General features: G+C 32.5%; 1 protein-coding gene across 1 annotated transcript; it reads right to left on the reverse strand.

Annotated features, from left to right (window-relative positions):
- Positions 1–2,904: 2,904 nt before the first annotated feature.
- Positions 2,905–5,107, reverse strand: LOC132175037 (SBP (S-ribonuclease binding protein) family protein). Its single transcript, XM_059586838.2, has 4 exons — positions 4,540–5,107; positions 4,334–4,422; positions 3,835–4,214; positions 2,905–3,717 (listed from the first exon to the last, which is right to left on the reverse strand). The coding sequence occupies exons 1-4, from the start codon at positions 4,584–4,586 to the stop codon at positions 3,190–3,192; spliced, it is 1,044 nt and encodes a 347-aa protein (XP_059442821.2). The 5' UTR covers positions 4,587–5,107; the 3' UTR covers positions 2,905–3,189.
- Positions 5,108–13,573: the final 8,466 nt, after the last annotated feature.

Genomic DNA, 13,573 nt, shown 5'->3' on the forward strand with positions numbered 1-13,573 from the left:
TGTGATCACAATAATCAGATTCCAGCTTATCTGAAAAGTCAGCAATAGTTGGGAGTTGTACAATAAAATGTGATTACATATGCTTAATTATTCAATGATCCCGTCTCATCATTTATCATATTATGTAGAAGACTGACTATTATACGACTGTCATATAATTGAGATGACGTAGTGATAAAAATCAGCCATTTTTACTGCTATATCATTAAATTGTATGGCAGTCATATAACAGTCTACTAAAGAGCATTCATTGCTTTCACATTTTGAGTAACTTTTGTGCTTCCCTTTGTGAAATTTACTAAGAGGAGAAAAGAGAAGAATGACATCTTCAATTTACCTGTTTTTTCTTAAAATATCTTTGTACCTTTCAATTTTTTTTTTCTAAATAATTGCAGACCACAAAATAGTTTGGTTTGTCTACTTCAAAATTATATTTTGATGGCTTTTGTTGACTAATTCCCTTGAGACATTGTTTAAGGAGTGTTAAATAAATATTAATGTAATGTTCACTTTTCTCATTTTAATTTTAAAGTAAATCTTTTCGATAATTATCAAGAAAAAAGTATTAAATCCATGGTCCATTTTTTTGTGTACTTACATATATACATACAATTTCTTATATATATATATATATATATATAATTTATAAAATGATAGAAATTACGTAGACAATATCTTTGAGGCAGTTGTCACGAGGATCTTTCTTTGTTTTCATTTGTTATCTTTCTAGAACAAGAATAAATCTACTTTTCTTTTGCTAAAAAATTGGCATCCACTGGATATATATGTTGATTGAAAGAGACATGAAGGTGGCTGCCTTTTCAATGCCCTAAGAAACTCAACTGCTTTAAATTCAAGATTCAACGGTCTAAGGGGCATCATGGGCATGGCCAACGTTTTGAAGAATTGCTTTCCTTTAATTAGAAGGTTGGCTTTTGCAAGCTAACACCAATCAAGCAAAGAAGTGGTGCCAATTTTCCTATCACAATCATAATTCAAACCCTATATGTTAATTCCATTTTTAAATTTAATTAATTGGGCCACTTCCAATAATCTCCTACTAAGGCATTTTTAGAGACCATATGGGCCTTGGCATCCATTAATCATATAAAACTGTCTACCCTCATGTCAAGCTTAAAATATTTTGACCAAGCTAAACACAAATTTTCAATTGTACTTTATGTTCTTCAAGCTTTCCTCTTATAATGGTTGGGCTTGCCGACCCAAGTGCCCGGCCCATCACCAATAAGCCCGAGCACAACCACATGGCGCCAAACCGGAACCCATCCCTTGAGTTGTCAACATTAGTCCCCGTGATCCCAATTGTAACACCTTACCCCATTGACACACAATATTGTCCGCTTTTAACTCCCATGAACCAGACTTTCCAAGAGGTCACTCATCTTCATACTACTCTCGCATAAACTCGCTTAACTGAGGAGTTTTGATGGAGTCATAACCATTACGACTTTAAAACACGTTGATATCATGAATGGTGTAAGTAAACATATAATCACATCTCTATATCCATACCCAGGCGATGTGAGACGCTACAATCACCCTCTCTTGAAACCCAACGTCTTCGCTGGCGATCCTCATGGTTACTACCATACACTTCCAATAGTATATATTAACATACTATACATGGTTACTACTTACTAGTATATGTAACTGCTACGTTCTAACTACTAACTAATTAATAAGTAAGCACTAGTAATTATACCATATTTTATATATTTACATTTTACATAGGAATGTAGGATGATTACTAAGCGCATAACTAGTAACTAGTATGATTTCAAAAAAACAAGTAACTAGCATATAATTATAGACCATGTTTGACATTTAAGCTTAAATAACTAGGTATATTACACTTAAGTACACTATATATATATATATATATATATATATAATGCAATGGGTGGATAGCCCAAAAATCCGCTTGTCCATGGTGATGACAGGTGGTTTCGCCCGCCCTGTATAGGTGAACAGTGACTCAAAAAGCCCCTCATTTGAGGGCAATTATGGGGGTGATTTTGGGCCAATAACCACTTGTATAGGGCGATATATAACCCTAGCCATAGTGTTCATTGAATAATGAAAACCTAGCCATTTCATTCGACAAAGAAGTCGATTAATGGCAAATCTCTAAACTAAACAAAAAATAAACGCCTTATAAGATTAAGGCTTCCCTCCCCCTAAAAAAATAAAATAAAAATAAAGGCTATTTTTAGGGGCAGAACTAAACATTTAAGTATGAGGGGACAATCTTTTTCTATAAAATTTTCGAGTTGTAATTTTAAGAAAATATTTTATTAAAAAATAAAATAATTAGAGGCAATTTTAAAATTTTGGTACCGAGTTTCCTCGGTTATTATATGATTTATGCTATTCCAATAAAAGTCCTTTTAAAACAAGAAAAAGAAAAAAAGAAGAAAAGAAAAAACCACTATCTATACATGGCTACTTGTTTCTTTGAAGCCTATTAATAATCTATGGCAAGAGCTAATTTGATTTTGTTCTCAAAAGTGCTTATGGTGGGAATTTAGAATGTCAACTTTCAAGAAAACTAGTGCATTTCGTAATGCACCATTATAGGCATAGATGATAATAGAAATTAGGTCTAACAAGCACCAAAAATATAAAATTTTGGTAAAGTTAATTTAGGAAAAATAATTTCTTATAAAATCATACTACATTTTGAATTTTAAATTTAAATGAAAGGAGTGGAAGAAAGCATTGTAGAAAAAATGGTACACACCACATGCATTGGAGAGAAATGGGTTTCCTAGTAGATAATTAAAATCAAATAAGTAATATTACTACTATTATTCCTTTAAACACAAAACAATACCACTACCATTAACATCATTAAAAAAAAAAAGGACTTGGACAAAAACACCATGGCAAAGTAATTATCAAATAAAAGAATTTATATATGAATTAAATTTCAAAAAAAAAAAAAAAATGCCACTACCCATGTGGCCCATGTACATCATCACCTCTAGGTATTTCCAATCCAAGAGGGGGAACCAAAAAAAAAAAAGAAGAAGAAGTAATTCTTATTATACTCGATATTATTTTGATTTTTTTTTTTTTTTTTTTTCAAAAAAGAAAAAAGAAAACTGGCACTCATCTGGTGGGGCCTCTTACTGGGCCTGGGCTATTGACATTTTTGGGCATTGGGCCCTAAGAAAGGTAAACTTCAACGCTAGAGCTTCTCAATGTGAGGCAAAGTGGGCAGGCCTGAGCCACTTGGTCACACTCTGTACAGAGGCACAGATGCCGACACGGTATCAGAACCACCGACGCCACGCGTTTCCGACAAGCTTTACATCTCGGACCCGATACGACGACTCGGTCCGGGTCGTTATACGCCGACTCGGCGTCCTCCGCCTGGCCCTCTACACCACCTAGCGGATCCTCCCCTCTCCTGCTATCCTGCGCGGGGGAAACTCCGCTCATCATGGCCTTCTGGAGTTGGGCCTGCAGGGTCGCCGCCTGGGCCTCCTGGGACCGGGCCTTCGCCTGCCATACCTGCGCTTCCACGCTAAGTTGCGCCGCGCGTGCCTCAAGCTCGGCGTTCCTGCGCGCGGCCTTCTCCACCTCCGCTTCCTTTTCTCGCAATCTCCGGGTCACTGCCCCTTCCGCTGCGCCCAGCAGCGCACGATAGTGCCTCTGCCTTTTCTCTGCTAATGTGCGCTGCAGTTGCTCTCCCTATTACCCAGTTCCACAAAGAACAAAATTAGCCTTCAAATCCGAACCCCCCAAAAAAAAAAAAAAAAATTAATTAAATTTATGAGAAAACCATTTGAGCAAAGACGAAATGAATACCTGGGCTTGAAGGAATTGCTCGATTTCGTCACGCTGTTGTTTGATTTGGCTTGCGAAGTCTTCTGCTATTAGCGATAGGAAAGGAGACGATGATTGACAAACATGTTGTTGCTGTTGCTGTTGTTGATGTTGATGTTGTTGTTGTAATTGTTGTTGTTGCTGTTGTTGTTGTTGTTGGTCCCCGAAAGACAAGCGGAGGCCGGTGGAGACCACATTGGGTTGGTGGTGGTGGTGGTGGTGGTTGTGGAGCTGAGAGAGGTCTATAAGCTGAGAAGCTTGAGATTGCAAAGAGAAAATTGGATTGATTGGAGCCGATGATGACACCCCAGTAGCTGGTGCAACTTCTCTTCCTCTCTTCCGCGAATTATTAGTACTCCCCCCTGTGATTTAATCACAAAGACAGCCCGTTTCAAGAACTGAATTCACTCCAATGGCATAGGAACTCAAATATTGGCCAACCAAAAAAAAAGGAAAAAAAAAAAAAAAAAGTGTGCAGTACCTCCATTGTTGATCAATAACATATGGGATTGATCAAGAAATCCTCCTGGTTGTGGTTGTAATGAATAATCAAGGCCTTCTTGTCCGTTTCTACAAATATATACATATAATTAAGCAACGAAAGAAGAAGGGGTTAGACAAAGAAAGAAAAAGATATGAAAAGAAAGCAGAGATTTTGATAGGCAAAGAAAGAGAGAGAATGCAAACCTGTTTAGGAGGAGGACATTTGAAGGGTATTGAGCCTGGACGGCCATTATAATGGATTGTATGTGTAGAATAGAATAGAATGATGATAGAGAGAAGGTGAGGAGGCAAATGAAATGGGATAGGAAGGGATGGGATGGGATGGGATGGGGTATGTATGAATATGATGGGGTGGGTAGCTGAGGAGGGCAAAGGATATATGAGGGGAGGAGGATATTATGGAGCAATGTGAAGGGCCAACAATAAACGCTAGCACATAAGAAGCATGAAAGAGAAGGAAGATGCTTCCACAAAGCCAAGGCGGACTCTTCAATGAGAAAATTTGAAAAAAGAAAAGGAAAAAAAAAAAAAAAAACTTGAGAAAGATACAAAGAGAGAGAGAGAAGGGAATCAAAATGACATGAGCTGAAATTATGTCTGTTGGGAGGCCACCACCACCACCAACATCAACACCACCATCCTCTTACCCTTGTTGCCATTTATCTCTCTCTGCCACTTTGTTTTCACCTACTTTTCTTTTTATGTATGTTTGCCTTGTTTCTCTATATATGCTTTGTATTGAGTAAAAAATATATATATATATATATATATATATATATATATATATATATATATATGAGAGAGAGAGAGAGAGAGGGAGAGAGAGAAAGTAAAAGAGGGGAGAGAGAGAATAGGGAGAGGAAGAGATAGATGCGATTGAAGGGAATCAGTCCAAGAGAGAGACACCTTATTCTGCTCTTTTCTTTCTCTTGCCTTTCTTTCTTTACCTTTGCTTCTTCTTCTTCTTCGCGTGGGGTTGGCTTTTCTTGAGGAGGAGTCTCGTGCTCGTTATCACCAAAACCAATATTTAACTTTAATAAGCATTTATTATTTTTTTTTAAAAAAAAATAATAATAAAAAATTGGTTGATTAATAAAAAGTTGTTCAAATAAATAACGAGAGAGAGAGAGAGAGAGAGAGAGAGAGAGAGTGGTGAATTATGGGTTGAAGGTTTTGTTGTTGGAGTGGTGTAGATGTTGTTGGGCGTGTTGGTCTCTGCCGCGCCATCGCTGCCGCTGGGATTGTTTGTATGTGGCCTCACTGGCCCATCCGTCTCTCGCCACCTTTGCCCATCTGTCCCTCTCACTCTCTCTCTTTTATTTTCTTAGTTTACTTTTATATTTTTTCGATTTCTTTTATTTTTATTTCCAATATGCTTAGCTTTTATTATGGATAATTGGGCATTTGGGAATTGATAATAATAATAATAATATTAATAATGACTTGACGGTAAAAATTGGCCATTGATTTTTTTTTTTAATAGTGTTAATTTGATTTTTACATCAATAAGTTATATGATAGTTATATAAGAGTTTACTAAATAACATTACTCATATACAAAAATTTACTAAATTAATTTTTATTGTGGTTTATGTTTTTTATTTTTAAATACTAATGCTATTTAGTGGACTCTTGTACGTCTATCACATTATTGGAATGTTGTGACAATAAAAATTAACATTTGAATCAAAAAGAACTTGTAAAAGAGAAAAACTAATAGCAAATTTTCATTACTATGTCATCCTAATTATATGAGGATCGAAATGTAATATGCTAAATAATATATATATATATATAGGTTTGACATAGAAAGGTTCTAGGGATTTACAATCTTTTCTTCTCTTAGTTGTCTACAATAATCTCCTATCTTGCCACTTAAATCATGTTGGAAAGGTTCCAAGAATCTAGATATATATCTACTTTTCCAGAAGGGATAATATTATAGAAAATGGGACAAAAAAAAAATACTATTTATATAAGAAAAAAAAAATGTCAGCAGTTGATGTGCCAAATGAGGTTTCTTCTAATCTAGATTTGAAGTTCCATTTTTCTTTATTGGGTCAATATTTTTTTAGAGAAAAAAAAGAGGTTGAATTTTACTTGGTTTTGAAGATTAATTCAAAAATCAACAGCTACCCATGCTTCCTGTTGCTTATATTTCTTATCTTAGAAAATAAAGAACAGATCACCCTACCTCCAACCTAATTGCCGTGGTTGGTGGTTGAGTTTTCCCTTTTCCTTTTTACGAGGTTTTGAGTGGTTTGATCAAGAATTCAACTACGACCATGTCAAATGAATATAGCCATTTAACCCTAAATTTAAGGAGACGAGTGAAAGAAGAAAGAAAGAAAGAAAAAAAAAAAAAAAACCCTATTTAAATTAACTTGGTTACAGCTATATTGTTTTTTATCGACACAAATTAATTTTCTAAACCTTATGATCGTCTGCAACGGCCACAAAATATGGACAAAATTTTTCGGCAAACTGTTCAGTTCATCAAACTGACGTCTACCTTTAGCATATGTGATTTTCATGGATGAGGAAAACTTTGTCCGTCAAAACTTTACAAGTGACACAAAAAATGTGGGATTAATTAGAAAGTCTTTTAACGTTTTTGCTCTAAGATTAAGGCATTGAGAATTTCAAATGTTTCTTTAATTAAAGCTTTGTTTTAATTAATTCCTTGGTAAAACAGGAACATCGATCATTATCAAAGATTCAACAAAAAAACAGCATTAATAACCAATGGCCATAAAACCCTTTGAGCCACACATAGGCTTTCTAGATCTAGAGGGTTGTGTAATGCTTATTTTTGATAGTTAATACAGTTATTGCCACGTACAGCTATTGTTGCTGTGCCGATTATTAATTACCTTGCTTGCTTATCGGTACACTCCATGTGTTTTTCATCGGGTGTTTTTGGGTTTTTATTTAAAAAAAAAAAAAAAAATTAACGTGGCATAAAGGTCAAAACGGTTCTTTAATTTGAGTGCTTTGTGTTTTAGATTGTTTGTTAATGTTTTTGTTTTGAAAATAGAAATAAAAGAGAGCAGGAAACAAACAAATCTTTAGGGTATGTTTGTTATCCGAAATAGCTATTCTATTAAGAAAATGAAACGCTATTCTATTTCACCTTCTTCAATTCTTAATAAAAGCTATACATTTTTTCCTAATATAATAGCTATTCCGTGTACCAAACGTAACCTTAGTGGTTTTAATTAGGATTAAAAACCCTAATACCTTTTTGGGAGGCAGTTTGAAATTTCATAAGAAGAAGAGAGAGAGGAAAGATAAGTTCATTGTATTTTTCCTTGATACTAGTGAAGAAGAAACATCATTGATCGACGTTGCTTGTAGACATAGGCAATCTAGTTGAACCAAGTTAAAATCTTGTTTCTTTTTGCTATTGATATTTTTCTTGTATATATATATATATATGCATGCTTTGAATGCTAACAATGGTATCACAGCCGATGATTCGACAGAGCACCCAACACCCTTGTTATTCATTTGAGTGTTTCAAATAAAAGAAATCAGAGGAAAAGAAAATGGTGATTAATTTAAAAAAAAATATAGATTAAAGAAGGGTGCATTCTGAAGAACCCAATCAACTTGTAGGTATATTAGAAGACTAGATCATGACTCTCACAGCAAGGCTTGTTGTATAAGTACTAAGTACCAAGAAAATGTCTCTAGGATTTATAACAGGAAGCACTTTAGTTGCTCGGTTCCATAATTATGACAACGTGTGTGTGTGTGTTTATCAAAAGGAAAAGCAATAGATTTGAGATCTCAACCAAGTTTCATTTGAAAAATATAATAAATTTTTTAACCCATTTGTTCGTACACTTCCATTTAAATATGACCAACTTAGATGCATGTATTATTGGACCGCAAGGGCATAAAAAGTTAAAGACATCTACTCTTTTAAGAGCCATTAAGAGTGGACATATATGTTTTGTGCATTGATAGAGATTATTCAAGGACATTTTTTAAGAGCTATTAAGGGTAGCCGCGAGCCACCCCTATGTTAATAATTACCATCCACTTTTAATGGAGTGGCCGCGAGCCATTGTGGCATGGTGGATGAACGGTTGACCCAGTATAGTCATTGTTTTTTTTTTTTTTTTATTAAAAAAAATTATTAATTTTTTTTTATTTAATATATATAAGGAGTATTATTGTATTTTCACAGTATTTTTAACAAAAGTGATGAGTTCTTGAATTTAGAATGAGTCTAAAACTCAGAGTTTTGAATCTATTAAATTAAAAACTTTGATTTTAAAATCAAAATAACAAAAAGCACGAGAGTGGGTGACCTGATTTTCCTAAAAAATTAGTTACTAAAAATGGTTTCCAAAATAAATCAAAATTGCTTAATATTTATCAACAGTACTTTGTTGTAGCTTTAGTTACACTTCAATGAATGGTGGGGATTTTTCTCAATTTTCTTCAATATATCAAATATGTCCATAAAAAAGAAAAAAAGAAAAAGAAAATCTATAACTCTAAAATAAGATCTTAGAAAACTATAAGAAGAATCTTGAATGGGAGACTTCACATGGCTGAATTATTTAGGTGCTCAAAAAGACAGATTCATTATTATTATTATTATTATTATTATTTTAAAAAGGGCTTGTATGATTCTATAGTGAAATGTCTCGTAATAAGGTGGGATAGGGTTTAGGGTTCATTTATTGTTATTGATAACAAGTTTCTTTAATTATTGGGTGAAGCCCGTTTGTAATTTTTAGATTAATTAATTTCACTCCCTTTTCTTTTTAAATATTGAGAAATCTTAAAATGTAATTACCTAGTCTTTGTTTAGAATAATTAGAAAATTGAATTTATTTTTTTAAAAGTGATATAGAATATGATATTCAATTTGTTCCTAGCCTCTCAATATATAATCCATATTAGATATTTAAAAACCTCACTTTCCTCTTAGTTTCTCCTTTCCTTTCATCTATCTAAAAATGGCTAAACTACTTAATTATTTTCGCTTTTATCCACCCTACTACTATTTTGTTTGGAAGTACGTTAAAATATAAATTAGTTTAAAAATGTGAAAAAAATCTACATTTATGCACACAAACAAAAAGATATTTACATAGCAGGTAAAAGGGTGCGCGTTTTTAAAAACTTAGAACTTTCTTTGAAATTGAGATCCAAAGCTTCGTGAATTTGCTCCTAACTTTTTCATTGCCTATATTAATGGATAACTTAATTTTTATTAGTTTGTACACAAATATTCTTAATTCAACACTCAATCTGGTGTTTATGTGTTGGAAAATGGCCAAAATTAAGGAAATTGAGAGAGAGAGAGAGAAAAAAAAAAAGAAGTGGGAGACAAGTTTATATTTTAGTAATTTTACCATTAGTATTAGTATTAGTAATAGAAAGGATATTTAATTTGGTGAAATTAACTATTTTGAAACTCGCCAATTCCTTTAATATACAAGAGTAAGGTTACTCTTTACATACATTTATCACACTCATTTCATCTGTCACTTAAAACACATTACGTTAGCCGATATAAAATATGTATGAAGAGTATCATTATTCAGTATATTAATTAATGTAAAAAAAATGGCAATTTGATATTACAAATTAAAAAGAAAAATGAATGAAAAAAAAAAAAAAAAGGGTTTGAGTGTTGGGTATTGGTGATCTTCCCCAAAACCAAGAAGGATTTTTTAACTTTAAGTAATGGAGGTGACAAAGAAAGAGGGGAAGCCACCAAAAAAAGAGAAAGTGAAGAGCAGGAAATTGTGAAAGAGAGTGCTTGGAATGGCATCACGCAATTTGTCTTTGTTTTGGTCCCACTTACGGTCGGCTTCCTCCACCTATTAATCATCTCTGATCTCTCTCTCTCTCTGTCTTTCTTTCGCATTCAAATACAGCCCTGCACGCCATGCAAATACGACCCTCTCTTTCTCTTAAACTCATTGTTTTCTTCTCCCTCTAAAGACAGCCTTTCCTTTTCTCTCTTTTTTTTGTTTCTTTCTTTTGTTTTCTTATTGTTTCATTACCACCTAATCTTTCTCCTTTGATTCTCACAAAACATCATTAACTTTTCTATTACTCTTTTACCACGTCTACCCATCATCATCTTCATATATATATATATATCATCATCTTCATATATATATATATATATATAAAATAAATGATTCACGTTAATATTTTTCTTATCTCATTGAAACAAAGATGATCGTATACGTAATTATATTACCAGGTATATATATATATATATATACCCAGATTCGGTAAAACTAAATTTGATAACATCAATAGATATATATTTGGATTTTAATTTTTTTGTTCTTTTGGAGAAACATTCAAGCTAACTTGGAGTACTTTACATTATCAATGTAGTCATTAGGGTAATTCTAGCTGTGGATTAGGTCTTTGAAGCGGAACCGTCTTAATTCTTTGTCTCTCTTTTTACTCTTGCTTTTACTACAATTTTCTATAATAACTTAACCAACATGGAGTAGTAAAGAATATATAGGCCTAGAAAAAAAAAAAAAAAAAAAAAGGGTTAAAAACCTAAACGTCATGTTCATTAATTTAAAGAAAGATTAATGACCATCTGGAATACTTCAAAGATTGATGTAAACAAGGACCAATTAAGTCATAAATAATTGGCCGAGTCAACACGCGCGTTCATGTGTTAACCGTACAAACTTTGGAATAATGAAGAATATTTTTCTACAAATTAAGCCTTTTTTGAATCCTCCTTTGGTTTTATCTCCTGGAACCTAATGGACTTGTGCTTGGGGCTTGGGACAAGGAAACCAGTTCCTCATGTACTTTGTGAATTACTAAGAGATGTAGTTTTGATAAAAGTATCCATCGATTTTGGCTTTCTTGTCACTCTGGCGGGTAGTTTTACATTTCCCATGACTAATTAATTTAACAATTTTAAGACTAATTAATTTGAGCAAAACACAGTAATTTGAGTACTATTTTGAACAGTGTCACGCGAATTATCATGTCGATCAATTACTAAAATTTGGTTCATTTTTAGGCATCGAAACACTTTGAAAATGTTACATATCAAAAGGGTGGCAAGTTGTCAAAGTAACCTGAAAAAATTTCATTCCCAAAATATTTTTTCTTCAATTTTGAAGAGACGCTTATTCTTTAAAAAAACTAAAATATAGTTTTTGGTTCTACGCTTTTTTACGACGTAAAGAGTAAGAACCCGATGAAAATATATCCAATTGTAACCTGCCACATTTTTAATATGTGACATTTTTGAAATGTTTTGATACCTAAGAAAGGCCTAAATTATATAATTTAAAAATCTACAATTTCTTTAAAATTATAAGAGATCTTAATCTGATGAATACCATGTAAAAATCAAGCTTAATTATAATAAAAGCTATAATGCAAATTTAGTCAATAATTTTTATTTTTTATTTTTGGTGTTGGGGATTAAAGTCCAAATCAAATGTGAGCCATCATTTCCAAGAAGTATCATGAAATGAGGCGCATTTTCTTGGGTTGAAGACACACCCACTTTACTTAAGACATTTCTTTAATCCTAATCCAACCATTCCCCATCTATTTCCTTGACCCACACACTCCCAAAACTTCTTTTCATTTTTTTTTCTTTAATTATTTTCTCTCTCTCTTTTTCTTTACAGTTAAGTTTCTTGGACTTTTTATTTTGTTAATCTTGCACTATCCCTTCATTAATTCCATCCCTCCTCCACCACCTCTCTACAGTTTACCCACTACCAATACCCTTTCTTTTTTCCACACCAAAAGCACTCCTAACCTTCCCTAATCACAACCCACATGTCTAGCTAGCAACATTTTATATTCAATTTATTTTTCTCTTTATTATTTTTTTCTTTCTAAAAATAAAATAAAACAGTACTCTTATGCATTTTCCAAGAAAACTAATATATATATATATATATATATATATATATATATAAAGCTTAATTAGAATGTGTTGTTTTTACGTAAATTGTTAATAATGCACGTGAGAATCACATACTCTGAATTAAAGCAGATTTTCATACTCGATTATGTTTTAAAAGGGTATCTTTTTTCCACGTTAGTTAAATTATTTTGAGAGGACTGCTACTAACTCATAGCTAGCTTATCACAATTATTACAATCTCCTAATTATATTAATTATCTTATCTTTGATGGAGATCATCTGAGCTAACAAACAAGGTAATGGAGATTCGTCTATGGCAATTCAATTAATATATATATATATATATACTGCATATTATATAATGCTAACTCATTCACAGGTAACAAATTCAATTGTCTATGTCACCCTAGTAAGCTATCACCTCAACAAAACCAATTATCACTTAACTATTACCTAAAAACTTTTGACATTTTCATACATTCATTGTGGCTGAACACATCACCCATAATGCATTTTTTTTTTTTTTTTTTATTATGTCGCTAATTAAAGCATTTGGAAGGGAATGAAGGGAAGTAATTGAATATATATATATATATATATATATATATATATATATATACACGTCCTTAATTAATTAATATCAATATTTAATGTATATATTTTTGTTGTTAAGAAACATACTATATCGGATGCCCTACCAAAAGATAAACAGATCGAAACAAAATAATTAAGGTGGAGTAGGAAGACTATCTAATTATTGATAAAATGGGGATTTATATATATTTTCGAAAGATCAACTTTCTTTTCTTTTTTATTTTTTATTAATTATAGAACAATGACATGGGTTCTGGAATGGTGATTAATTAGAAGGCATTTTCTACTTATTTTAACATAATTTCATACATATTTATAACTAGCTAAGGGGTGGGATTACTCGATCTAGCTAGTGTTATATGATATATTTTAGCGAAAATATTTTAATTTGTGTGATTAATTAACAGCTTACTTAGTGCATGAGGATGCATGGAAGACATCAAATATTTGATAGTTATATATATCCAAGAAAAAGTAAAAACTGTATTATTTTCTTCAACTCTTTACCATAGAAATTCTATAAAGACAAAGAATGTGTTGCACTATTTGTGCTCGGTCCACCCAGTACTTTTTGCATGTCATCATCGTATCTCTTTGACATGTAGTTGCACATGGTGCTACTGCAACCCTTGAATTTATAGCCAAAAAGGAGTACAATTATTTTTATATATCTGAAAAAAAAAAATTGTAAAGAGTTATAAATTAATGATTCAACCCACTGAG

This window comes from Corylus avellana, chromosome 3 (genome assembly GCF_965113065.1).
Source record: "Corylus avellana chromosome 3, dhCorAvel1.hap1.2, whole genome shotgun sequence".
Taxonomy (NCBI): domain Eukaryota; kingdom Viridiplantae; phylum Streptophyta; class Magnoliopsida; order Fagales; family Betulaceae; genus Corylus; species Corylus avellana.